The sequence below is a fragment of the Mandrillus leucophaeus genome, unplaced genomic scaffold (genome assembly GCF_000951045.1).
Source record: "Mandrillus leucophaeus isolate KB7577 unplaced genomic scaffold, Mleu.le_1.0 Scaffold1205, whole genome shotgun sequence".
NCBI lineage: Eukaryota > Metazoa > Chordata > Mammalia > Primates > Cercopithecidae > Mandrillus > Mandrillus leucophaeus.
The window spans coordinates 25,761-53,533 of NW_012100377.1; the positions used below are offsets into that span (position 1 = coordinate 25,761).

At 42.2% G+C, this 27,773-nt stretch overlaps 1 protein-coding gene across 1 annotated transcript in view; it reads right to left on the reverse strand.

The window, feature by feature from the left end:
- PRKDC (protein kinase, DNA-activated, catalytic polypeptide) overlaps nucleotides 1-27,773 on the reverse strand; it is a 168,205-nt gene that overhangs the window by 25,278 nt on the left and 115,154 nt on the right. Inside the window, exons 55-66 of the mRNA XM_011970417.1 lie at nucleotides 19,767-19,940; nucleotides 18,856-18,954; nucleotides 16,953-17,160; nucleotides 16,093-16,282; nucleotides 14,229-14,429; nucleotides 11,863-11,975; nucleotides 10,663-10,794; nucleotides 8,249-8,428; nucleotides 6,768-6,973; nucleotides 3,947-4,085; nucleotides 1,967-2,155; nucleotides 1,087-1,311 (exon numbers count right to left, since the gene is read on the reverse strand). Of these exons, the coding sequence (XP_011825807.1) occupies nucleotides 1,087-1,311; nucleotides 1,967-2,155; nucleotides 3,947-4,085; nucleotides 6,768-6,973; nucleotides 8,249-8,428; nucleotides 10,663-10,794; nucleotides 11,863-11,975; nucleotides 14,229-14,429; nucleotides 16,093-16,282; nucleotides 16,953-17,160; nucleotides 18,856-18,954; nucleotides 19,767-19,940 (2,056 nt within the window). The remainder of the gene's footprint in view (nucleotides 1-1,086; nucleotides 1,312-1,966; nucleotides 2,156-3,946; nucleotides 4,086-6,767; nucleotides 6,974-8,248; nucleotides 8,429-10,662; nucleotides 10,795-11,862; nucleotides 11,976-14,228; nucleotides 14,430-16,092; nucleotides 16,283-16,952; nucleotides 17,161-18,855; nucleotides 18,955-19,766; nucleotides 19,941-27,773) is intronic.

The window sequence follows — 27,773 nt, forward strand, 5'->3', positions numbered from 1 at the left end:
TATTCTATAAATATGCCTCAGAATGGTTAATAATTAGGTCACAGACACAGTTAACAAACAGTTTAAATTAAAAAAAATAATAATTTAAGGTTTCAATCACATTTTGGCTCAGTGAAATCAATAAAACTGAGATCACCAGGCTATCACTGCCTCAACTTGCCACCAAGTTTTAATAATCCCAACATCCTATAATGTAAACTGCTGACTACAGAAGCCAATTCTTCTTTTGATAAACTTCCTTGAGAGTGCTAATCAACTTCAACACATTAAATAAAAATGAAAACAATGAATGAATATGCTTCTGTGCTAAATGTCACTAACCTATGCTAAATGTTATTAATAAACTCTATACAAGACATTCACTTACAAACAAACAACTGTCAGGAAAAGATTTGGAGAAAAGCAAAAAGGAAAGAAAGAGTGGCAGAAAACAATCAGGGAAGATCAACCCCCACTCTTCTCCACAAAGTAAACAAGCTTCCATTCTGCTACCCCAAATAGAAAAGTCTACTCTTGGCCAGGAGCGATGGCTCACGTCTGTAATCCCAGCACTTTCGGAGACTGAGGCAGGTGAATCACCTGACATCAGGAATTCAAGACCAGCCTGGCCAACATGGTGAAACCCCATCTCTACTAAAAATACAAAAATTAGCAGAGCGCCCGTAATCCCAGCTACCCAGGAGGCTGAGGCAGGAGACTCACTTGAACCAGATTGTGCCATTGCACTCCACTGTCTAGGTGACAAAAGAGAAACTGTCTCAAAAAAAAAAAAAAAAGCCTACTCTCAAGTGTTCTTTAAGAGTATGAGAAAGGTAACAAAAGGGGAAAAAAATGAAACCTTTCTAAAACAGGAAAAAAAGATTTAAAAAGGCATTAACATAAATGACAGAATGAACAGCATTACTGGAAGAACAGAAAGAAGGAAATAGGTGGTATGAAAATAGTACTTGAAAATTTTTGGTTTTTTTTCATGAGTTTTCTGAGTTTTAAAAATATCCTAAAAACAGTATATTTCAGATAGATCCACATTATAATACACACACACACACACACACACACACACACACATATAATATATAGTATTACCTGCATAAAACTCTGAATGCCATTTTGAATGTAGTATCTGGCTCTGTCAATATCATCTTGCAGGAGGTAAAGTAGACTCAGCTCTTGACTGTAATGAAGCTCTAAAATTGCCTTCTGGAGCTCCCCATGCATAGCTTTGTCAATAAATGTCAGCAGGGACTGGTCAGCCTCTCCCTGGAGCAGCAGCTTCAGCTTGCTGCGGATCATGTAAGGTAGATACGTTTCCTAAGGAACATAAAAATATACTTGTAACTACAGAAAGCCAATTTGAGTATGTCTGATTATTTTATTTCTGTAATACTCTCTGCTATACTTTCATAGATCAAGATTTAGAATCAAAGCGATGATGTCTGATGTCTGAAACAGTAATCTCCAATTTTTAAAACAAATTCATCTAAAATAGCTTGTTTTGTAACCACAACATATATAGGAACGTGTTCTACAAAATAATGGGGACTTCCTTTAGCAGGAAGATGATTTGGATGTTACATACAAACTGAGGAATTTACAAGCACAGTCAGGATAGGTATAGTGTGGAGAAACCAGGAGAGCCTCTTGTCCCAGGAGCTGGGAGGCCTTAGTCAGTGATCCGGGGCGACTTCTTGTAATATAAGAGACAAGAGTAAATATTCTCCCATGTAGTCATACTAGGAATGTTAATATTTATTTTAAAATGTATTGCATTCATTTTGAAAAGATGATTAGCTAAAAGTGATAAGAGATTTAACAATACTATGGGGTTTGTAGGTGGAGTCAGGTCATGCAACTCACTGGTGCTTCACAACTACTACCTGTTTTGAAACGTTTTAAAAAACTTTGTTAACTAGAAAACACCTATCTAAAATATTTATTTCAATCACTTAAAAATAATTTTACCCACCTGATAAAATGGTTCACTCCAGATTTTATTTAGATCTGGGGGGTTCTCACTGTCTACACTGGCTGTAGAACAGTATTCAAGTGATTTCCACTCAGCAAGGTGGTTGTAACAGTCAAGGGATGCAAGTTCCCAAAAATCCTTCTCGGCGTCTGTGGGCTCACCATCTACCCAGTCTTGTTTATTGAGAGCCTGGTGGAGAAAAGTTAATAAAATTATTTTACAAAGTTGGAAAGAATACCAATGAGAACATGTAAAAAGGAAGAATGTAACAATCACACTAAAAACAATCCTTTTCAGATTTATGGCAAGGAGAGAGAAAAGAGAAGCTACTCAGAGTAACACTGAATGGAAGAAAAACCAAAAGGAATTTTACAGTACTAAATGAATAGACAAACCCAGCTGGGCACGCTGGCTCACGCCTGTGATCCCAGCACTGTGGGAGGCTAAGGCAGGTGGGCCACCTGAGGCCAGAAGTTTGAGACCAGCCTAGGCAACATGGCTTAACACTGTCTCTACAAAAAACACAAAAACTAGCTAGGTGTGATGGCAAACACCTGCAGCCCCAGCTACTTGGGAGGCTGAGGTGGGAAGATCACCTGGGCCCAGCAGGTTGAGGCTGCAGTAAGCTGAGATCATGCCACTGCACTGCAGCCTGGGTGACCCTGTTTTGAGAGAGAGAAAAACACACACACACACACACACACACACACACACACACACACACAAATCCTAACTAGGAGGAAGCCATTTCTCTGAGAAACTTACCAATGAAACCAATTACTAAGACTAACCAATTAGTAAGACTTAATACTTTTAATCACAATAACTTGATTTACATCTCTCCTGGGGGTTATTTACCACATAACAAGTTCTTACAATAAAATTAGAATACAGGACATTTATAGAAAATTGCAGAGGATTTTAAAATCTGGACTGCTCATTGAAGAGTTTCACAGGTCACAGACCCTGAATTTCAACACCTACACTTGAACAGCCACTGACAAAATGTACAAAACTGAACTTATAGTCATCTTCGCAAATTCTTCTTTACCTCTGATATAGTTTGAATATGTGTCCCCACCTAAACCTCATGTTGAAATGTAATCCTCAATGTCAGAGGTGGGGCCTGGTGAGAGGTGTTTGGATCAATGGGGGCAGATCCCTCATGAATGAAGTGGGCCATTCCCTTGGTGATGAGTGATCCTAGCACTTTGGGAGGCCCAGGCATGATGGCTTGAGCTCAGGAGTTCCCAACCAGCCTGGGCAACATAGTGACCCCTCGTCTCTCCAAAAATCTTTAAACATTAGCCAGGCATGTTGGTGCATGCCTGAAGTCCCACCTACTCAGGTGGCTGAGGTGGGAGGATCGCTGGAGCCTGGGAGGACTGCTGGAGCCTGGGAGAAATGATCATGCCACTGCACTCCAGCCTGGGTGACAGAATGAGACCCTGCCTCTAAATAAATAAAAGTATATGGCACCCCCTCCCCAACTGTCTCTCTCTTGCTACTGCCTTTCACCATATGAAGTGCCTGCTCCTGCTTTGCCTTCTACCAATGAGTAAAAGCTCCCCAAGGCCTCCCCTGAAGCCAAGCAGAAGCCAGCACCATACTTCCTGTGTAGCCTGTGGAACTGTGAACCAATTAAACCTCTTTTCTTTATAAATTACCCAGTGTCAGGTATTTCCCTATAGAAATGCATGAACAGCCTAATACAACTTCTTTATAATTTTTTTTTACTAACTGAAAGAAAATAACCTATTCAAATAGAAACTGTGTAAGAGCAGACAGAAAAACAATATACCGTTTCATAGTATGGTAGGCCCTCACTTAAGTGAACAACCTATAAGGAAACCAATTTTCTTCCTTGTCAACATTGTAACCAACAAGAATCTGCTGTACCTTATTTTGCTTAAAGTTACAGTTCAGCAGAAAACAAAAGTGTTGTAGTAAATGTCATATTTTGCCAGAGATCAATCTTACCTCATCATACTGCTTAGCAGCTTCAGAATAATCACTTCTGGCTTCTGCTAACAATGCATTCTGAGTGATTTGCTTTGTTCCTATCTCACTGCTAAAAATCCCACGGAGGACGTCGTATTCTCCAATTGATCTATACAGTCTACAAAACAAATCAAAAAGGCCAAATCAATGAACACCCCAGTATTTTAGAAGTATTTATTCTAATGAAATGATAGTAAATCAAGCTGCCACACATTACATTAACAAGAGACATAAAATGTTACTTTAATTTTGCTAAAAATATAAAATTTAAGAAACTATGAAGTTACCCCTAGATTTTATAACTTTAATCATACATAAGGCAGAATTTATTCAGATGTGCATTTAAAGTAGAATCTGGGACAGGCGTGGTGGCTCATGCCTGTAATCCCAGCACTTTGGGAAGCCGAGGTGGGTGGATCACCTGAGGTCAGAAGTTCAGACCAGCCTGGCCAACATGGTGAAACCCCGTCTCTACTAAAAATACAAAAAGTTAGCTGGGCGTGGTGGTGCGTGCCTGTAGTCCCAGCTACTTGGGAGGCCGAGGCAGAGAACTGCTTCAACCCAGGAGGTGGAGGTTGCAGTGAACCGAGAACGCCCCACTGCACTCCAGTCTGGATAACAGAGCAAGACTCTGCCTCAAAACAAAACAAAAGTAGAATCTGAAAATATCAAAGGTTCACAGTATACAAGATGTGTCATTACATAAGGTTCTCCACTATTAATCCATGAAAATATCTGTAGATGACCCATTTGGAATCCTTGTCTAGCCCCCAAAAACCCGGAAGCAAAGAAAAAATAATCCTGACTACTGATGCCATGTTTAATCCATGGTTCTATGGACAATCTCAATTTGTTGGAGTATTCATTCATTTCTTCACTTTAACAAAATTCTGGCTTGACCCTTTCAATCAAGTTTCCCAGTCCATGATATTCTCAAAGTGTTTATTAGGTTTGTTCCCTTCCTCCAGGAAATTTCTTTCCATCTTGCAGTCTCAACCCAAATGTTATTTCTTCCTAAACCAGCCAGCCAAGGACTGCTCCCTCCTTAGTTCTCCTGCTGTTCAGTTTCCTTCTGGTACTAAGTCTCTTGCATTTATATCAAAAGAGCCCTACGGGCTCTCTCCTAGAGCTTATGAATTCTGAATTCAATAAAATCTAGTAGATGTGGCTCTCTTATTGCCCTGATTACAGAATGTTAGGGGTAATAAATCAGCAGTAAAGGTGGGTGGATAGGTAGGTGGTGGAGCAGTAGCTCATGGCCCCAGAGTCAAAGGAAGAGGGAGAGCTACATACGTACCCCTATACTGGTTCCCAGGTCCCTGGATTATGTTCACTGTAACATGGTTAAAACAATGGTCATGACATATTAAAAAAAGGCTAAGGCTGGGTGTGGTGGCTCACGGCTGTAATCCTAGCACTCTGGGAGGCCGGGGCGGGCGGATCATGAGGTCAAGAGATCAAGACCACCCTGGCTAACACAGTGATACCCCATCTCTACTAAAAATACAAAAATTAGCCAGGCGTGGTGGCACGTGCCTGTAACCCCAGCTACTTGGTAGGCTGAGGCAGGAGAATCGCTTGAACCCAGGAGCCGGAGGTTGCAGTGAGCCAAGATCGCGCCACTGCACTCCAACCTGGGCGACAGAGCGAGACTCCTGTCTCAAAAACAAAACAAAACAAAAAACACTAAACTTGTTCACAATGCTCAGAAACGAATGCAAAAATATCACAAAAGTATGAGAATGTACTTAACACAGTTAGAAAGAAATGTTTAAGTTTAGGCCCTTAAAAGTTGTTTGCTCCGCTTACTTAGTAAATACACATTATATATGTTTACCACTCCTGGAAATAGTAAACATACAAGGTGCCACTTCTGTTCACTTACACATCTGAAGCAATAGGAGAAAACGGTTCCAAGGTAAAATCAGCATAGCCCAGAGGCACTCTCTGAATGGCCCTGGCATTTTATCTTGTCTAAGTGCTCACCACCTTCTACTTCAATTCTGATTTATTATGTGTAAAGTACATGTATTTCCTACTAGATTGCCAGTTTTGTGAGTCTGTGATCAATGTCTAACCCAATTTCACGTCTCTTTAGTGCCTGGCACAGCACCTTGTACACTCAGCGCTCAATCAAGACAGACATGAATTAACTACAAAACAGCAGGAAGCACAAGGATCCCCTCCCTTACTTTTACTATCTTTTCTCTTAGAACCTAAAGCTCTAAAAATCTGCACTACAAAATGAAGTTCAAGTTAAATTTCAATCTTAACCTAACAACCTCCTCAGAATGAGACTTTCATATGATGAGATCACAGGTAAGGGAAGAATCAGACATAATGGAAAATGGTATAACTAGAAAATGGAATCTGTTTATCCCAAATTAACTGATTTAAACTCTTTCTAAAACCTTAAGTCCTGCTGAAAATACTAAATCATCCACTATTCAGTGTAGTGAAGCAGGAAATAACATAAAATATTAGGAACTATGATTCACAGCTACACTTTACAGGAAACTCAACTTGGTGAATAACACTGAGTCCAAAAAATCGTATACTGAAAGAAATCAGCAGGTTTCAATAACATTCTCTTTCCTTGAGCAAGACACTGCTTGATGCGGCAACTGTTCTTGACTTTGAGAATGGTACTCAGCCTGAAAGACTTTTTTTTCTTTTAAATTTCACATTACTGTTACTATCAACTTTATTAGTTCATTTTCTGCCAAGTGAAGCCAAGTGTTTTCCATATTGCTTTGGTCAAATCCAGTGTGCTCCCAAGAGTACTCGACCTCACACTTACTTAGCAAGCTCCACCCATCTGAGGACATCAGGAGGGAGGCGGGCCTTCCCGCGGACTCGCTTGGCAGGCAGCTCAGCAGGCAGCAGGCGGAGCAGAGCCTCCTCCAGCAGGCGGATGCCCACGGGCTGCTGTAGGCTAGCCAGGCAACCAGCGCTAACAGCTGCTGGGTCAAGGCTCAGCAGGGCTGCGTGCTGGCAGCTGATGTCCTGTGAAACCACACATACAACCAGCTGTTTAGCTTGTGGTACTTGGACCATGTTTTCACAAGGAGTAACATACTTTACTAAACATAAAAGGTACCGATGTTTAAGTAGTGGTATCACCAGAAGTTTCTCTGTGTAATGCTATTAACAAATTTTCCCACAATATTCAATTTGCTCAAAGGAGGAAATGACCTTTTAATTTTACACTTCCAATCCAGGGATCGATTTAAAGCAAGAAAAGCACTATCAAAATATGAAGATAACATATACACACACACATAAATTAGAAACCAATATAAAACAGAGCTAATGTATAAAAAGAAATTTATACTGACAGTTTCACGTTCCATCAAAAAGAATAAAACAGAAAAACTAAGTATTTCATTTCAGAAAAATATTACCCAATTCGTTTGTAAACCGATACTACCGATACACAATATTGAAGAATATAAATTAGTAATTATTCAGAAAAGGTCACTAGATACAAAAATACTAAAATGAATCAAAAAGATGTTCTACTAGGGAATTTTATACAACCCATACTTTGAATGGCACAGAAAACATTTCTTACATGAAAAATAATCTTCTGACAAATATATTTAAGTAGTAACTGAATATTAAATTAGATTTTCTGCTCATGCTGTGTTGCCCTGGAAAGGACTTCTCTGACCACTGCATCTAGGCACACACACCCTACCCCATCAAGAGGCACCTGCTTACCTGCTTCATTACTATCTTACACTGCTTTAATACTTTCCCATTACTCAAGTACTATGACACTTACTACAACCTAACGTCCCGTTCTACATTTCCCTGTGGGTTGCCTATTACCCATCTATTAATGGGAATGTAAGGTCAAGAGGAAAGGAATTTTTGCCTCTTCATCGATGTGGCCCAACCACCTAGAACAAAGCCAGGCGGGTACTCAGTCAACACCTTTTGACAGCAGTCAAGAGGCAGGAAAGAATTTGGTGAAAGACTACATAAGGAAAAACAACTAAATAAATGAAGGGTTTCATCAAAAACAATGAGGGGACTGGCTTACTACAAAATAAAACATAACATGTTTGATTTCTGGTTATTCTGTCACATATCGGTTTTTCTGGGGGGGGAAAAATAAATTACATCTACTCATTTGGGAGGAGGTAACCCAAACAGTACATCTACTCTGTTAAACACCAGGTTATCAAAAGTTTCAACATGGGAAACAGTGTGATGACGGAACGGCCATGTGAAGCCACAGCAAACAATATTTGGTGAAGTGTGTGCAGACTTTACCTGAATACAAGAGACAAAAGGTGGAAAGAAAGAGAAGGTGGTATTAAGAAAACGATTGAAGTCTTGGAGCAACTTTTGAGTGATGTTGTTTTTTTCAGACAGCGTCTTAAATTTATCCATCTCTTTCAAAATTCCGGAAAACAAGCTGCTAAAGAGCTGTTTTGCAATTATTGGGTCTCTCTGTAAAAAATTCAAAACAAAGACAAATTAGGATCTGAAGCAAAAATGCTATATAAATCACCAATACTATCAGAGCTTAGAAAATACAGACTGTTGCAAACACATCTATTATACCTCTCAATTCTATTTGGAAAGATTTAACAGGCATTGACAAAGGCAGCATTTGGAATTTAACCAAATATATCTGTTTGATGTATGTTATGGAAACATGGACTTTTGGCCCAGAGAAATGAATTTAAAAGCTGGCTTAATCAATATGTAATGACATAGCTTCTCTCCTGAGTTGAGTCTGGGTCTCCAAACTTTAAATGGGGGCTACCAGAACACATCACAGTGTGCTGCGGGGAAGATTAGCTCAGATGATGCACAGCCAGTGCTTAGTGCAGCACCTCATAAAATCTCAGAGAAAGATTAAATGTTTAGGTATTTTCCTCCTATCAGCACCATGGTAAAGCTTAAAATAACTGATCAGCTTAAATGAAATGCCAGTGTTAATTTTCAAGGTCCCACCACCTGACCACTTTAAACTATTGAAACCATCAGATGCTTCTTCTGAGCATCAGCTCCCTCAAACAGCACACTACCTAATCATTTATAGCCCTAACCCTCACACACTTCATGGCCACAGGATACTCCCTTTATTTATTTATTCATGCTGTGACATTAGTACCAAAAACAGTTCCTGGCATATAGTGTCTATCTTTGCTAAATGGAGGCATGTAAGTATGATAAATAAAGTTTAAAAATTACTTTGTGTAATCTTCTAGGGATCTTCCCTGTTAATAAGTTTTCTATCATATTATAATTGACAAGTCAATTCTGTTAATATCTTTTTGTTAATTTTGCTACATGTTTGCCTCTGAAGGAGGTGAGACTTGTGCTGCTTTTTGGGATCATGTTCTTTTTTCATGTTTAAGACCTATTTTAATTATGTTTACAACATAATGGCAATCCATTTTTGATGTTTTATGAACAAATTACATTATTAAATGAATGTTCTTAAATCAAGCGTGATTTCTGCATATTGTTGAAAAGAACATTAAAAGCAATGGTTTACACTTAGTTACCATAGCCAAAAAATAAATACTTGAAATGTTTACTGTACAATTCTACTGATTTAAGATTATACTTAATATTAAAAAAAATCTAATTATCGAACGCAAAAAATTACTTTGATAAAAGCTATGTATGACTAGAACAAATTCCTTATTGTATATTTTAAGTAATATATTTATCTTGTTATAAGAAGTTCTACTGAGTAGTAAAATTTTAGAAAATATGGCTAAATCAAAAAAAGCACAATCCCATTTACAACAGCCACAGAAAGAATAAAATACCTAGGAATACACTTAACCAAGAAGGTGAAAGATCTTTACAAGGAGAACTAAAAACACCACTGAAAGAAATCACAAAATGACACAAATAAAGGGAAACACATTCCATATTCATGGATTAGAAGCATCAATATTGTTAAAATGGCCATTCTGCTCAAGGCAATCTATGGAATCAATGCTAATTCTATCATACTACCATCAGTTATCACAGAACTAGAAAAACTATTCTAAAATTCATGGAACCAAAAAAGAGCCCGTATAGCCAAAGCAATCCTAAGCAAAAAGAATAAAACTAGAAGCACTGCACTACCCAACTTCAAACAATACTATAAGGCTGCAGTAACCACAAAAGCATGGTACTGGTACAAAAACAGACACACAGACCAACGGAACAGAATAGAGCACCCAGAAAATGTGGTTTAGGAAAAAAGAAAATAAGTATCACCCACAATTATACCATAAAGAGGTTAAGTCACTGGCACGTGTCTTCTACTGGTGTGTACACTTTTAGACCTGTTTGGTAACCTGCTGTTTTTATGTAATACGTGGTGGACGGGTTTCCATGTCTACAATCCACTGATTCCTGAGTACAAATTCCTTCATTTATGCTCCCTTTCTTCAGACAAATGCAGTGGTAATCCTGATAAATAACGATAAATAATGTCTTCAGCACTGATGATCTCAGAGTCTCAGCATGTGTAAAGAAATCATGGAACTAGGAAATGGCAGAGTCAGGACTTGGAGCAAGGTCTTTACACCAAGCCCACTGTTGAGGACAAACCAACACCTCATCTATGTTGCAGGACAGCCTCAGCCATGTTTCCTCACATAGGCAAACCCCTAAACTGGAAACAGATTTTATTTAACCTGTCAACAGAAAACGCAGCGGCAAGGACTGACCTGGGCCACGGCCTGTAATGGGGTGATGAGGCTGCTGTGCTTGATTTGAATGTCAGGAAGGTCTCCCAGCCGGTAGCTTCTGTACAGAACGACCTGGGCATCCTGCTTCATTTTTAACTCACTCTTGATTTCCTACAAGCACGAAAACCAAAGTAGAAGATGAACATTCTCATTGAAGGAAACCAGTCGTGCATGAGCTATGAGGCTGCCAAAATCCCCTGAATCACAAGGGCGAAGCAGTGGGAACTGATGCTCGTGGAGGCTTAGTCACTCTGCTTTACCGTCTAGGGCAGACGCTGCATCCAAAATAAAATCACTATACAACAAGCAGTGGAAAGGCTTTAAACATTCACTATAAAGTAATCAGAATATTTATAAAATCGGAAAATTTGATTTAGAAGTATTTAAAAAACAGGCGGAGGGCTGCATCTCTGGAAAGTCACGATGAGAACGAAGCTGGCAGCCAGTGCCCACTTCCACCTCAAGGTCCTGCCCTCTGGCTACTTCTGCTCCCAGGCAGCTGCAGAACCCAAGGTTCCCCTCCGAGGGGGCAAAATAGTGCCCCGGGGGCGCAGTCCGGGAGGCCTCAGGCTCCACAAACACGGCTGGGCGGCAGGGCTTGGGGAGGGGGCCGGCACAGTGCCCCACTTCGAGGGCTTCACACCCAGATGTGGACGGAGGCGCTCCCGTGGAGGCAGCGGCTGGCGCTGAACTTGAGCACCGTCAGGGATCCGTCCTACCCCCTTCTTATAAATGCATCTTAATGACCCATATCTAGGCGGAATGGACGCTGCGGCTACAGAGTCTCCACGCCACGGGAACGCCCGCCTGGCCACCTGTCGTCGGGGCCCCGTGAGTCCCAGCCCCCAGCTGCCCTCCCGCCGCATTGGTCCCTGAAGTGAGGGCCAGTGAAGTCCTGCTAGGGCGCGGGCCTTGAGGTGGGCCCAGGATCAGCCTGCTGATCCCAGGTCGGCCATGCTTCCACCCGCGGAGAGAACGGGGTGCATTCCTGGACCCCCACCAGGGCACCGCGGGGGCTGCATCCCCGTGGGGGAGCCCCAGGAGGCTGGCTTGGAGCAGCCCCGCCACCTGGTTTGCAGGTGACACTGGAGCCAGTGTCTGGCAGGAAGCTTGTTCACTTCGTCTGTATCCTGTGACAGAAACTGCATTATTCTGATCAAATTCTTGACAAAATACAACCTTCTCTCGTTTTTGCTCAGCAACGCCTTTTCTGGCATACATCAAACTGAGCTTCTCTTGGTCCCGCATAAACCGTCTGCGCAGTCGCAGTAGGTCCACTCGGCCAGCTGCACCTGGAGAGGGAAAGCAGGCCCAGTTACTCCCCGCCGCCCAGACACTTGGCTCTGCTGGTTCATTTTCACCTCGGGTTTCCTCAAAGACAAAACCTAGAGGTGCCACAGAGGCAGCGATGGGAGCAGGAGTGCAGGGGCCACAGCTGCAACTGGAACTGCTCAGCAGTGGATTCAGCAGGCATGATAAGGGGCCAGGCCGCTCCAGAAGGAGGCCCAGGGAGGGCACGCAGCCACCTTCTGAATCTCGGCCCAACTCGTCTGGGAGTGCTTTGCCTCTGGCTAACTGAACAAGAGAGGAGCTGCCTCGGAGGCTTCAACACCCGGTGCAGACCAGCCTCCCTGCGGACTGTGGCAACCTGATCAGGGACAGGTGACTGCAGCGCTCCTAAACTCGTATGATTCCAAACGCCTGTTTAGTGTCTGGCAGATACCAGCCTTAACCTCCAAATCACGACAGGTTCTAAGGAAGGCTTCGAATATGAACGACAGAAACCAAAGTAAGCAACAAGGAAAGAGCAACTGTTAAAAGCAGATCATGCAGGAAGAAATTTCAAAACATGATCATTTATCAGAAAGACAAGAGTAGGAACTGAAGAAATGTTCGGAGCATGAAAAAAAGCTCATGGAAACTAAAACATGTCATAACTTAAAAGCACAGGTGGTTGAAGGGATTTCCCAGAAAAGAGGCAAAGGGAAAAACATGACACCTCAGAAGGACACTCACACAGGTGTGATATTTAAGCACTAGGACTCCAAAGAGAAAACAGCAAACTGAGGTGAAGAACTCAACAAAATCACCCGTGATGACGCTCCAGAACTGGAAGGTGAGTCAGCGGCCTGGAAGCTCCCACCATATGCACAGAGAAACAGACTGAAACAGACCTACACCCAAGGACACTCGTGTGCAATGTCAGAACGCTGGTTTAAAAGAGAAGATCCCGAGAGCGTCCACAGAGAAAAGACCCACGTTCCCACAAAGGATCCCCAAGGAGGATGGCACCTGCAGCCCTGCAACGCAGGGAGTCCAGGGGCCCCACGTATGGAGGTCCACAGCAGCACTCCCGCCAGGCCACGAAACCATGAGCTCCCAGAGAAAGCTCCCTGCTGCTGAGCCCCATTCTCAGCGCTCAGGCGGCTCCACCTGAATGACCACCACCAGCACTCCAACTCACAGCAGGTGCCAAAAGTTGGGCCACACTGACCTCTCCCGGTTCCATTTAGAGAACTGTGTGTGGGCCACAGGTTTGTGACTGAAAAGTATGACAGAGAGTGGTGGAGTAAAGCAAGTTATGTTGCCTGTGTTTCAGTTCCTACGATTAGATAAGAAAGCAGTGAGCTTTGCTTCTAAGTTCTTCTAAGTTTACTTCCACAGAGCTGAGCTTCCCTGCTGGCACTCCCCCAGGGTTCTGTCATGGGCCCTTTCCTCTCTGTACATGTCCTTCCTCTGGGCCCTTGTTCCCTCCCAGAGCCACACTTCTCACAAAGAGCTGCTTCCAGCCTTTCAGCATCCGTCTAGCTCTGGTCATCAGTTAGCCAAGACCAGGTCCTGGTGCCTTTGGCCCCTGCCTCCCAGTCCCCATCACTCCACTTCTGCCCCACACAAACCTCAGGGAAGGGCATTCAGTCCCCGAACCTTCCTCTGCTTGGTGCGTTACAAGGCTGCTTCCTAAAGCTGAAGTTCGACACACACCCCCACACCCACAAGCCTGTCTTTGCAGCACCCTTTGCCGTTACTCTAGCATGCCCCGAAGCATCCCTTCACCTGGACCGCGGAATTGATCTGAGCCTGCCCACCCCGACACTTCTCCATCCCTGTCCTTTCCATCCTCTCCCTTCCCATACCCCCAGCTCCAAGGCTCCTCTCAAATGCTCTTCCTCCACCCAATCTCTTAGGACGCTCTCCCCATTCTCCACCTGCATTAAGCCCGCTCGCCCTAGACCGTGCTTGCTAATTCTACCTCATCTTACAATCTTACATCTTACAATCACCCCTTTATAAAGCCTCACCCAGTCCTAATGCTCCAGAAAGTCACTCAACAATGGATCAAGTATAACTTACTGACGGATTCTTCTGGAACTCCCAGAAAACAATGTCTTCAGCATGGTAAGTGCCTAGGCAACATTAACTGAATTTTAAGGGGCTTGATTACGAATTACAAGGCAATATGGATACAGTCAGAAATGTCCCCAGACCTGAGCTCTGCAGTAATTAGTGGGGAAGCAATTTTAAGCACTCTCAGCAACCCAGCTTACCTTTCACTTTGTTATCCACCTCGTCCCCTGGAAGGCCCAGCCTTTTTTTCCCAAAATCAGGCCCCACTGACTTCAAGGGTGCTCTCTGTAACCTTTCACTCCTCTTGTGGGCAAACAGCAAAGAGTCAGATGACGGACTGGAGTGGTCGACCAGCGGGTCAGTGCTGCTCCCGGTCAGCCAATCAAATGAGCTTCTTCCATCTGCAACATATGATCAGAGAGGTCAGGCACTCAGCACCACCCAGCTCTGTAAATGGGGCAGGACCACCTGCCAAGACACACCTGGTAGCACCCTAGGCCTCCGTGCTCACCTCCAACCCTGGGCAGAGGCTCTGTCAGATCCCAGGGTATGCCCCAAGGAAAACTGGGTGCATGGGTCTCAGTGCCCCTGGACCACAACGTCCCCATTTGTAAAGTAAGAAACATGCCACTTGCTCCCACCACAGGAATAACACTTTGTTATCTACTGAAAGGTGCTAAGAGCCCCTGACTTGTAATATTAGTGTCACAGAATTCCCATTGTGATTATTCAAATTAGTCCCACTTCCAGAACCAACAAAATGTGAAAAAAATTACATAAAGGAAAAACGTTAAAGAGTTTATGTAAAAGGATCAAGATATTTTACTCTACAATTTGTACTTTGCTCATCAAAGGAAGCAGTTAAACCATCTGAGAAAGAACAGTTTAATAACTGTAAATCTAGTAAATGAATTTGGTTTACCCCTACTCTGCTTTGGAGATAAGATGTCTTAAATTTGCTGCACTAGGTTTTTCGGTACCAAACCAAAACCAAAACATACATATACTGAAACTTTCCTTGATTTTTCCCGTCAGAAATAATCCATTTCTTTTTTAGAAAAATTGTAGCAAAACAGGCTGGGTGCGGTGGCTCACGTCTGTAATCTCAGCACTTTGGGAAGCTGAGAAGGGTGGATCACAAGGTCAGGAGATCGAGACCATCCTGGCCAACGTGGTGAAATCCCACCTCTACTAAAATACAAAAATTTAGCCAAGCGAGGTGGCACACGCGTGTAGTCCCAGCTACTCAGGAGGCTGAGGCAGAGGAATCGCTTGAACGAACCTAGGAGGCAGAGGTTGCAGTTAGCCGAGATCACTGCACTCCAGCTCCAGCCTGGCGACAGAGCAAGACTCTGTCTCAAAAAAATAAATAAAAATAAAGGAAAATATACATAAAATTTACCATTTCAATCATTTTTAGGTGCACAGTTCAATGGCATTAAGGATATTTACACTGTTGTACAATCATCACCATCTTCCACGTCTACAGTTGTGTTTTTTTTTTTTTTTTGAGACATGGCCTTGCTCTTTTGCCCAAGGTGCATGTGGCATGATCACAGCTTACTACAGCCTTGAACTTCTGGGCTCAAGCCATTCTCCCGCCTCAGCTTCCCCAGTGGCTGGGACTAATTACAGGCGTGTGCCACCATGCCCAGCTAATTTTTAAAATTGTTTTGTAGAGATGGGGTCTTTCCATGTTGCCCAGGCTGGTGCAGAACTCCTGGGCTCAACTGATCCTCCTGCCCCAGCTGGAATAACAGGAATGAGTCACTGCACCCTGCCTCCACAGCACTTTTCCTCTTGCAAAACTGAAATTCTGTACCCATTAAACTATAAATCCCCATTCTTCCTCCCCAGACCCTGGCACCTAGCACTCTACTTTCTGTTTCCATGAGTTTGACTGTCATAGGAACCCACTCTTTTGACTGACATCTTCCTTGGGTTCTCAATGCTTTTTGTTATTATCCCTTACTTCTCTCGCAAAAGCCCAACACTGTTGTGACAGAAGCTGCCCACTGAGGTCAGAGTGCTGTATATATGGCCGGCGGGGTGGGTCACTGTTACCTGCAGTCTGTGTCGGTGTGAAGTCATGCTGCTGCTGGGTGGCCCTTATCTGCCCTGCCATTGGCCAGCGAGCTGAAAGGGACCCTTCCTGGGTACGGGTCTGGAGAGTGCCCTGGGAGGCCTGGGTCTCCACAAACATTGGAGTGAGAACAGTACTTCGGAAACGCCAATCAGAATCAATGGTATATTCCTGTACATAAGAAAGTTTCAAATGAAATAAGGCCCCTTTTTAAGGAACACTGATATATTTCTATTTAAAATCTAATGGTACCATCAGCATATTTCTACCATAACTTCATATGCAGCTGAACAATCTTCTCTAATTTAAAAGTTTTAACTAAGTGATTTGCCAACTAGAAAAACTAGCTAACTATTGAGGGAGAAAACCCAACTTTCTTAATGTTTGCATAAAAAGGCTTGATATGCTCAGCACCGCAACCCAAATTCAACGAGTCAAGTGACCCAACTTGTCCACATACACACATGCCACTGCGACAGATCCTGAGCTTGTGAGTGGGACCGGAGGGGCCCTACCCCAGGAGCTCTCTGCAACCTGCCCATCATCCCCACTGTTAAGGCTGCTGCGAGAGAGCACAAGCTCAGCATCCACTGTGGGCTGGGAGGAATAAGGGGAGGGAAAGCAATGGCGATTCTGACAAGGGAAATCTAGTGAAGGCCAAGAGGGTGAGGCCTGTGGACCTCCAGGTGGCTGAAGCAGAGGCACGAGCCTTCCCTTTCCTTTTCAGAAAGGAATATGTGAGTATTCCAAGAAAGCAAAGAGCCAGTTAAAGCTATTAAAAATGTTCATGAACAAGAAAAGCTTATAATATTCATTACTATGAGAGAGAAGACCACATTACCTGAAATTCACATTCTGACAGAGGATGTTCGAACATGGGATTTGGATAATCTGGGCTCAGGCTGGTCATTTCAAGCAGAAAATTTGTTGCTAAACTTAAAAAGTGCACTTCTATCTTAGGAGAATATAAGGAATTTAGTGCCAGCAACCGGTCCAAGGTATTTGAAGGTAACCTAGTTTCATGGCTCCAGAAATTTCGAATAATTAATCTGAAAAGCAGAGAGAAAAAAGTAGATTGCTTAGACAATGGCAAATGGGAAAGAATGTGCTGTACAGGGTGTCCTGTGGAGAAGGCACAGCTCTTCACCCACATGAAGCTTAACAGAGAGGGAAACCACATTCAACTATATCAAACATACAGTCTGAGTTATGAAACATATCCACTGAAGGAGGGGAATATTACAAAAAATGTAGCATATTTTTTATGCTACAGAGGGGAGGGGAGAAACTGGGTGATTTTATTCTCTTATCTCTATTCTCTGGGAAGTTTTCAATGATGAGTACATGATATTAACTATTTGAAACAAAAAAAAATTTAGGAAATTACACAAAATCCTTCACTGCCTTGCCAAAACAATTCATTATAAAAATTACTGCCATAAAATACTCAAAACATATATTAATTAAATACCAAATTAGGGGTTGGGCAAAGTGGCTCAGGCCTGTAATTCCAGCACTTTGGGAGGCCGAGGTGTGTGGATCACCTGACTTCAGGAGTTCAAGACCAGCCTCGCCAACATGGTGAAACCCTGTCTCTACTAAAAATACAAAAATTAGCTGGGTGTGGTGGCGTGCACCTGTAGTCCCAGCTACTCGGGAGGCTGAGGCAGGAGAATTGCTTGAACCTAGGAGGCGGAGGTTGTAATGAGCTGAAATCGTGCTACTGCACTCCAGCCTAGGTGACAGAGTGAGACTCCATCTCAAAAAAATAAATACATACATACATACATAGCAAACTAGGTCCTATAATTTATGAATGCATATGAAATCCAAATACAATTTTAAGAAGCTCAATGAATTTAAAATTATAGCAGAATGGAAAAATAATATACAGAAACATACAGAAAGTGTATGGCTTCTTATATTGAGGCTGGGAGCAGTGCTCACACTTAAAATTCCAGCACTTTGGTAAACCAAGTCAGGAGGATTGAGGCCAGGCACTGAAGCCTAGCTTGGGTAATATAGCAAGACCCTATATTTACAAAAAGTAAAAAATTAGCCGAGCCTGTTGGCATATGCCTGTAGTCCCAGCTACTCAGGAGGCTGAGGGAGGAAGATCACCTGAACCCAGAAGTCCGAGGCTACAGTTACACTACTGCACTCCAGCCTGGGTGCCAGAGCAAGACCTTATCTCTAAAAAACATATTAATAATAATAATAAAAAGTTTAACCCCCTTTTTGCATAGTCAGTATACTTATATAGTCAGAAACACACATAACTGACTTACTCAGGGCAGGCATTTTAGAGGATAACAATCATCATTCACACTTTCATATGTAACTAATATTACGGTTTCCTCTCATTTCTAAGGTTTCAAACACTTTATTTTCAACATTAATACTTACAGCATGATCTCAACTATGTGTGTTAAATGGGAAACAGAAGAATTGTCATTATAGACTTTCTTTTCATTTTGAAACACTTTAACTCACTGCCCTAGCATTTGGTCCATATGACTTTTTCAAGAGTGTTATTTTTAAGTTGTCAGGATTTTAAAGCCTTACTCTTCATAATGTGCTTTAAAATACTCTTTTACGAAATATTGTGAAATGCAGAAAGCAGAGAAAATGCTAATACTGCAAATACATTTCTAAAACTCCTGAAAAATACTCTATGCTACCTTTGAAAGCAATACCCTTAACATGTAATTGTCCCAGCCCAGTTATTCAAGGAGAGCACGTACTGAAGTCCAGGGTTCTCATCGATCAATCCTTGAATCAGCACATCTTTTGCCAACTTAAATATTTCCTGGGAGTCATTATCTGTCTGACTTTCTGGATCTCTGCTTGAGAAAACAGCAAAACGTCACAACATTAATGCTCTCTTCTAGTCCTTTTGTTCAACTACAGTAACACCATCTAGAATTCAATTTAAAAAGACTGGTTTTCCCATTAGACTTTAGATCTCCAAATCACAGCTTGCCCCACTCATGGGTATGTGCACAAGCCTTGAGAACCCATCCTCGCTCCCAGCAGGAGCAGAGTGGAACAGGGGGATGGGCCCACAGGAGGCCCAGCGGTCCTGTGACGCTCAGCTGGGGCGGTGTAGTAGTGCCCAGTGATCCTGGCAGACTTCATCTCCTTAGTCTTTGCCAGATCTTAAAAGGACAACTATGAAAATAGGTTTTATAAGCACACCACCATACTTTTTCACTCTGATTATTTCACAAACATATGTGAAATCAGTTTTTAAAAGGATACAATCAGATATACCAAAATAAATGTTACTCATATGGTAAAAAAAAAAAATTATTAATCATATGGTAAAAAAAAAAATGTGTTATTATGTTCCAGATTGATAAGGGGACCCAAATGATTCCTAAAGTGTTAATGTTGCCCCGGAAACAAGGCGAAACCCCGTCTCTACAAAAAATAAACAAAATTAGCCAGGTATGGTGGTGCACACCCATAGACCCAGCTACGCAGGAGGCTGAGATGGGAAGATCAACTGAGCCCAGGAGATTGAAGCTGCAGTGACCTGTGTTTGTGCCACTGTACTCCAGCCTCGTCGACAGAGTAAGACCCTATCTCAAAAAGAAAAACAACAACAACAACAAAAAAAACCACAAAGTAAAATAGTCAATGTATAGCTTACCTGTAATTGTCATGAATCCACATGAGAATATTATACATTTGTTCCCTACATGTTGCAGAAGGATGGGAAACGAATTCCACAACAGGGTTCAGAAGTTCTCGGAGTTCTACTGGTTTTAATTTTGGCATCATCTTATAAATTATGTCCAAACATACTTTCTGTCTTTCATCATCTCTATGGGAGAGATTTTAAAAACACACAAATTTAACTATTTTTTATTACTGTACTTTCAAAGTATGACCGACAACTTTTTCTTCTTTGTTTCAAAATTTGTTATAATAGATAACACTACACTTATATAAAACTTGTATTCTTGAAATAATCATGGACTAGATTATTAAATATAAGACAAATAACTTCAATGTGCTATCCTACACCGGATCCTGAAACAGAAAAAGGACATTAGAAGGAAACTGGAGAAATGGAATAAAGCCTAGTTTGGTAAACAGTAATGTTCTAATGTTACTTTCTTACTTTTGACACATGTACCAAGATTATGTAAGGGGAAAGTTGGGTAAAGGGTATATATGGAAATTATGTGTACTATCTTTCAACTTTTCTGCAAATACAAAATTACTTCAAGATAAAAAGTCTGTTTTTAGAAAAACCTAATAATGGCAAACAAAGTATTTTTTAAAAGGACTTCAAGTGCTGCCTGGCATGGTGTATAGTGAAGTGCAATCTGAGCTCTAAATGAGGCAAGTATTTATTTCCTTGTTTTGACTCCTTAATAGCACCCAGCTGAATGCTTCACACAGTAGATACTCAGTGAACGTAAGGATATTAGGACAGTGACATACATTCTTTGTTACTGACACAATGCACGTTTATTGTTGTGTAAAAATACTTACATAGGAGGGGGACAAGATGGCTGAATAGACATAGCCAGGAGGGCCTCTCCCACCAAAACAGAGCAAAATAATGAGTAAACCAACATGCTTTGAAGAGATCTTTGGAAAGAAAGCACTGAGCATCGATAGAGAGAGGCAATGCAGACACTGAGGCAGAAGAGGGAGGAAGCTGGGAAGCCTGCACAGTCTCCGGGTGCCAGGACCTACTCTTGGCCCTAATCAGGTCCTAAGGAAGGGGTGAGTGGAGTGACTATGGGGCAACCCACGCTCACCATGGAGCTCTGGAATACTAGCCACAAGAGATCCCACAACCCCCACAGACATTTGAATTGGCAGGGAACTGTCAGAGAGACGGTACAGGCAGAGCACCAGCCTACATGGAGCCTGGCAGGTCTCACTCAGCGTGGAGCAGCTCCAGCAAAATGCGACCCCAGGTGCCCATGCCCCCAGGTTCTCACCTTGCTCTGAGTCACTCTAGGCCCTGCTGAATGCTGGGGTGGAAAACAGCAGGGCTGTCCTTCCTGTGGGTCTGGGGAGAGCCTGATTTGCATGCCTATCTGTCAACTTCCCAAGCACTACCAACCCCAGCTGCTCCCACAAGAGCATAGACACAGCGTAGCCTCCACTATCCAGCCTGAGTTCTTTGCCAGTGGCCTTGGAGCACTTTGGCCACAGTGCTTGATTCCAAGGGGACAGAGGATGAAGCCGTGGGCCTGGTCTCAGCCCCCCACGGTCTAAGCACATCGTTCAGGAATACAGAGCCAAGATCTGTGGCCAGAGCTTAAGCTCTGCTCAGACCACTGAGTACAGTGAGACGTGGGTTTGTGTTCCAGCATGAGTGCTGGGTGAGCCCCCTTCCATGAGGCTGGTCTGGGAAGGGTGAGGCCTGTTAGCCAGCTTTGCATCTGCCTGAGTGGCCTGCAACACCTAACAGCCCAGTGATCTGGGCACAGAAAGCATGGCATAAAACTGACTGGTCAGGCTAGCTACTGGGGCAGACACCAACAGACTTGGTCAACAGAGCGTGAGCTAGGCAGTCCCCACAACTGTCTGCTGGGCAAAAAATCCCAGGCTGTGGGCACCACACCAGCTGCACAAGCATGACAACATCACCCTGCCCTGAGATCCCCCACCCTTGACCTACTATACCAACAGACCACCCACAGACATACCCCACAACCCTCTCTAGCTTTGCCAAGCACAGAGGACCAGTGGGCCTCTGGAATGCTGTGGGTCTCCTGGTGACCTAACCTTCAACTCAGGCCACTGCTAAGGGATGGAGAGCGCAGCCTACCAGGGCCCCCCTTGGGGTTCAGGAAATGTGAGTATGGTGCCAGTGATTGGAAGGGGCTCCTCTAAGGCCTGGAAATGAACTTAGTGAGGGGGTCATCTCCCTTCCCCTGCCCCCAGAACACTGTGCTGAACACACTGTAATCTAACAGTCTATCTGCTAGCCCTTACCTTTAAGCACCATATACTGGATCATAGTCTGAATAACATCACTAAAAAAAATTCTTCTAGTATACATCACCTGTGAAACCGAAACCCAATGCAGGAACCAAGGACAAAGAAAGATCCTATACAGAGCCTCAGCCTGCTGAAAGCACCCAGAAAGGAAGCCAATCGACTATACTCAGCATACACCACAGTCAAACCCTCAAGGAAAATGATGAATATGAAAACAAAAGGCCCCATCCAAGCAGCAGCAACTCCAAAAAGATAAAGGAACACCAGCCCTCTCAGATGAGAAGGAATTAGGGCAAACACTCTGGCAATTCAAAGTATCTCCTCACCTCCAAACAACTGTACTAGTCTCTCAGCAACGGTTTTTAGACAGATTGAAATGGCTGAAATGACAGAAATAGAATTCAGAATCCAGATGGCAAGAAAGCTCAAGATCCAGGAGAAGGCTGAAATTCAATTCAAGGAAACCAGTAAAATAATTCAAGAGTCAAAAGGCAACATAGCCATTTTAAGAAAGAACAAGCCAGGCGTGGTGGATCACACCTGTAATCCCACCACTTTGGGAAGCTGAGGTAGGTAGATTGCTTCAGTTGGAGAGTTTGAGACCAGCCTGAGCAAAACGATGAAACCCCGTCTCTGCAAAAATATAAATCATTAGCTGGGCGTGGTGGCGCATGCCTGCACAGGTCCCAGCTCCTCAGGAGACTGAGACGGGAGGATCACCTGAGCCTGAGAGGTCGAGGCTGCAGCAGTAAGTCATGGTCACACCACTGCACTTCGGCCTGGGTTACACAGCAAGACCCTGTCGAAAACAAAACAAAACAAAACAAAGGAAAAGAAAAGGAACCAAACTGAACTCTGGAACTGAAAGATTCACTACAGGAATTTCATAACACAGTTTGAAACATTAACAAAAGAATAGACCAAGCTAAGGAAAGAATCTCAGAGCTTGAAGACCAGTCCTTCAAATCAACCCAGTCAGAAAAAAATAAAGGAAAAAGAATTTTTAAACAAAATCTCTAAGAAACAATAGATTATGTAAAAAGAATCAAACCTATGACTTACTGGAATTCCTGAGACAACTTGGAAAATATATTTGAGGATATAGTCCATGAAAACATTCCCTATCTCACTAGAGAGGTAGACATGCAAATTCAAGACATTCAGAGAACTCCTGTGACACACCATACAAGACCATCCCCAAGACACATAGTCATCAGATTTTCCAAGGTCAATGTGAAAGAAAAAATTTTAAAGGCAGCTAGAAAGAAGGGTCAGGTCACATACTGACAGAACTTCATCAGGCTACCAGCGGGCCTCTCAGCAGAAGCCTTAAAAACCAGAAGAGACTGGGGCCTATTTTCAGCATCCTTGAAGAAAACAAATTCCAACCAAGAATTTAATATCCTGCCAAAATAAGTTTCATAAGGAAAGGAAAAATAAAGTTCTTTTCAGACAAGGAAACATTAAGGGAATTTGTTAACATTAGACCTGCCTTATAAGGGGTCCTTAAGGGAGTGCTAAACATGAAACAAAAGAACAATACCTGCTACCATAAAAACATACTTAAGTATGTATCCCACAGATACTATAAAGCAACTACACAGTTAAGTCTACAAAACAACCAGGTAACAACATGACAACAGGATCAAAACCTCACATATCAATATAAACCTTGAATGTAAACAGTCTAACGGCCCCTCTTAAAACCCACACAGTGGCGAGTTGGATTTAAAAAAAAAAAATTCAGTTATCTTCTCTCTTCAAGAGACCCATCTCACATGTAACAACACCCACAGGCTCAAAGTAAAAGGATGGAGAAAGATCTATCACAAAAACAGAAAACGAAAAAGTGCAGGGGTCACTATTCTTTTATCAGATAAAACAACTTTAAACCAACAAGTTAAAAAGGACAAAAAAAGGCATTACATAATGACAAAGGGTTCAATTCAATAAGACTTAACTATATACTAAATATATAAGTACCTAACTTTGGAGCACCCAGATTCATAAAATAAGTTCTTCTAGACCTATAAAGAGGCACTCAATAATAGTGGGAAACTAACACTCTATTGACAGTTATAGATAGATAAGGCAGGCAGAAAACTAACAAATTCTGGACTTAAACTCGACACTTGAACAATCGGACCCAATACATCTATAGAATACTCCACCTAATATACCACAATATACACTCTTCTCATCTGCACATGGAACATACTCTAAGATCAACCACATGCTCAGCCATAAAGCAAGCCTCAATAAATTAAAAAAAAATTCAAAACCATACCAAGCACACTCTCAAGACTACAGTACAATAAAAATAGAAATCAATACCAAGACCTCTCAAAACCACACAATTACATAAAAATTAAACAACTTACTCCTAAATAACTGTTGAGAAAATTATTAAGGCAGAAATCAAATTTTTTTCAATTACAGAAAACAGGGACACTAAATGCCCATGTCAAAACATTAGAAAGACCTCAAATCAATAATCAAACATCGCATATAAACTAGAAAAACAAGAACAAACCAAGTCCGGGTGCAGTGGCTGACGCCTGTAATCCCACTTTGGAAGGTCAAGGCAGAAGGATCATTTGAGGTTAGGAGTTTGAGACCAGCCTGACCAACAAGGTGAAACCCCGTCTCTACTAAAAATACAAAAAAATTAGCCAGGCATGGTGGTGTGCACCTGTAGTCCCAGCTACTCGGGAAAGAGGCTGAGGCAAAATAGCTTGAACCCGGGAGATGGAGGTTGCAGTGAGCCAAGATCGCACCACTGCACTCCAGACTGGGCAACACAGTGAGACTCTGCCTTAAAACCAACCAAAGCAAAACAAACCAACCCTAAAGACAGCAGAAGAAAAGAAATAACCAAAATACAGAGTGGAATTGAACGAAACTGTGATCCAAAAATCTACACAAAGATTCAACAAAACCAAAAGTTGATTATTTGAAAGAATAAACAGGATTGATAGACCTCAAGCTAGATCAATAGGGACAAAGAGAGACAGACAGAAGATCTAAATAAGCACAATAAGAAATGACAAAGATAACATTATATCTGATCCCACAGAAATACAAAAGATCCTCAGAGACTATCGTGAACACCTCTACATAAGGAAATTAGGAAATCTAGAGGAAATGGATACATTTCCGGAAACATACAAGCTCCCAAGATTGAACCAGAAATTTAAAAAAAAAACAAAAAACAAACAAAAACACCTGAACAGACCAATGAGGAGCTCCTAAATTAAATCAATAATGAAAAAAACTTACCAAGCAGAAAAAAAAGAAAAAAGAAAACAAAACCCCCAGGGCAGATGGATTCACAGTTAAATTCTGGCAGATATACAAGGAACTGGTACAAATCCTACTGAAACTATTTCACAAAACCAAGGAGAAAGGATTCCTCCTTGACTCATTCTATGAAGCCAAAATTCTGATACCAAAATCTGACAGGACATAATGAAAAAAGAAAACTTCAGGCCAAATCCCTGATGAATATAGATGTAAAAATCCTCAACGAAATACTAGCAAATTGAATCCAACAACACAACTAAAGGTAATGCATGACAATCAAGTATGCTTTATTCCTAGGATGCAAGGTTGGTTCAACATACACAAATCAATGTGATTCACCACATAAAAAGAATTAAAAACAAAAGCCTTATGATAATTTCAATAAATGGAGAAAAAGCTTTCAATAAAATCCAACATTCTGGGCTAGGCACAGTGGCTCACACCTATAATCCTAGCACTTTGGGAGGCCGAGGCAGATGGATCATTTGAGGTCAGGAGTTCAAGACCAGCCTGGTCAACATGATAAAATCCTGTCTCTACTAAAAATACAAAAATTAGCCAGGCATGGTGGCATGTGCCTTACTCAGGAGGCTAAGGCAGGAGAATCACTTAAACCTGGGAGGCATAGGTTGCAGTGACCTCAGGTCGTGCCACTGCACTCTAGCCTGGGTAACAGAGAGAGACTCCGAGAGAGAGAGAGAGAGAGAGAGAGAGAGAGAGAGAGAGAGAGAAAATCCAACATCCTTGCATGATAAAAACCTTCAACTGGCCGGGCGTGGTGGCTCCTGCCTGTAATCCCAGCACTTTGGGAGGCTGAGGCAAGCGGATCACAAGGTCAGTAGTTCGAGACCATCCTGCCTAACACGGTGAAACCCAGTCTCTACTAGAGAAAAAATACAAAAAAATTAGCCGGGCGTGGTGGCGGGCACCTGTAGTCCCAGCTACTTGGGAGGCTGAGGCAGGAGAACGGCGTGAACTCAGGAGGCAGAGCTTGCAGTGAGCCGAGATCACGCCACTGCACTCCAGCCTGCGTGATACAGCGAGACTCCATCTCAAAAAACAAAAACAAAAACAAAAACCCTCAACAAACCAGGCGTCAAATGAATATTCCTCAAAATAGTAAGAATCATCTATGACAAACCCACAGCCTACATGATACTGAATGATGGCAAAAACTGGAAGCATTCCCCTTGAAAACTGGAAAAGACAAGGATGCCCACTCTCATCACTCCTATTCAACATAGTACTCGAAGTCCTACACAGAACAATCAAGCAAGAAAGAGAAATAAAATGTATTCAAATAGGAAAAGAAGAAATCAAACTATTCCTCTTCTCTGATGGTATGATTCTATCCCTAAAAAACCCTAAAGACTCTGCCACAAGGTTCCTAGAACTGATAAATGACTTGAGTAAAGTTTTAGGACACAAAATCAATGTACAAAAATCAGTAACATTCCTATACACCAATGACATTACAGCTGAGAGCCAAATCAAGAATGTAAGCCTATTTACAAAGGCAAAGAAAAGAATAAAACATCTAAGAATACAGCTAACCAAGGAGGTGAAAGATCTCTACAAGGAGGACTACAAAACACTGCTGAAAGAAATCGGGTATGATACACATAAATGAAAAAATACTGTTAGAATAGCCATTCTGTCCAAAGCAATCTACAGATTCAATGCTATTCCTTTCAAACTACCTATGTCACTTTTCACAGAATTGGAAAAAACTATTCTAAAATTCATATAAAACCAAAAAAGAGCCCGAATAACCGAAACAATTCTAAGCAGAAAGAACAAAGCCAGAACATCATATTACCCAACTTCACTATACTACATGGCTACAATAACCAAAACAGCATGGTACTGGTGGGGGAGGGGGGGGAGAACCACAGACACACAGACCAATGGAACAGAATGGGGAACCCAGAAAAAAGCCACAGACCTACAACCATCTGATCTTCGACAAAGTCAACAAAAATAAGCTGTGGGGAAAAGATGCCTCATTCAATAAATGGTGCTAACTGGCTAACCATATGCAAAAGAATGAAACCAGACCCCTGCCTATCACCATATAAAAAAATTAAGATGGATTACAGACTTCAATGTGAGACTTCAAATTATAAACATTCTAGAAGAAAATCTAGGAAATACCCTTCTCGATATCAGCCTTAGCAAAGAATTTATGACTAAGTTCTAAAAAGAAACTGCAACAAAAACAAAAGTTGACCAGCAGGACCTAGTTAAATTAGAGACTCTGTGCAGCAAGAGATACTATCAAGCGGGTAAACAGACAACCTATAGATGGGAGAAAATATTCAAAATATTCACAGACTATGCACCTAACGAAGGTCTAATATCCAGAATCCATAAAAAACTTATTCAA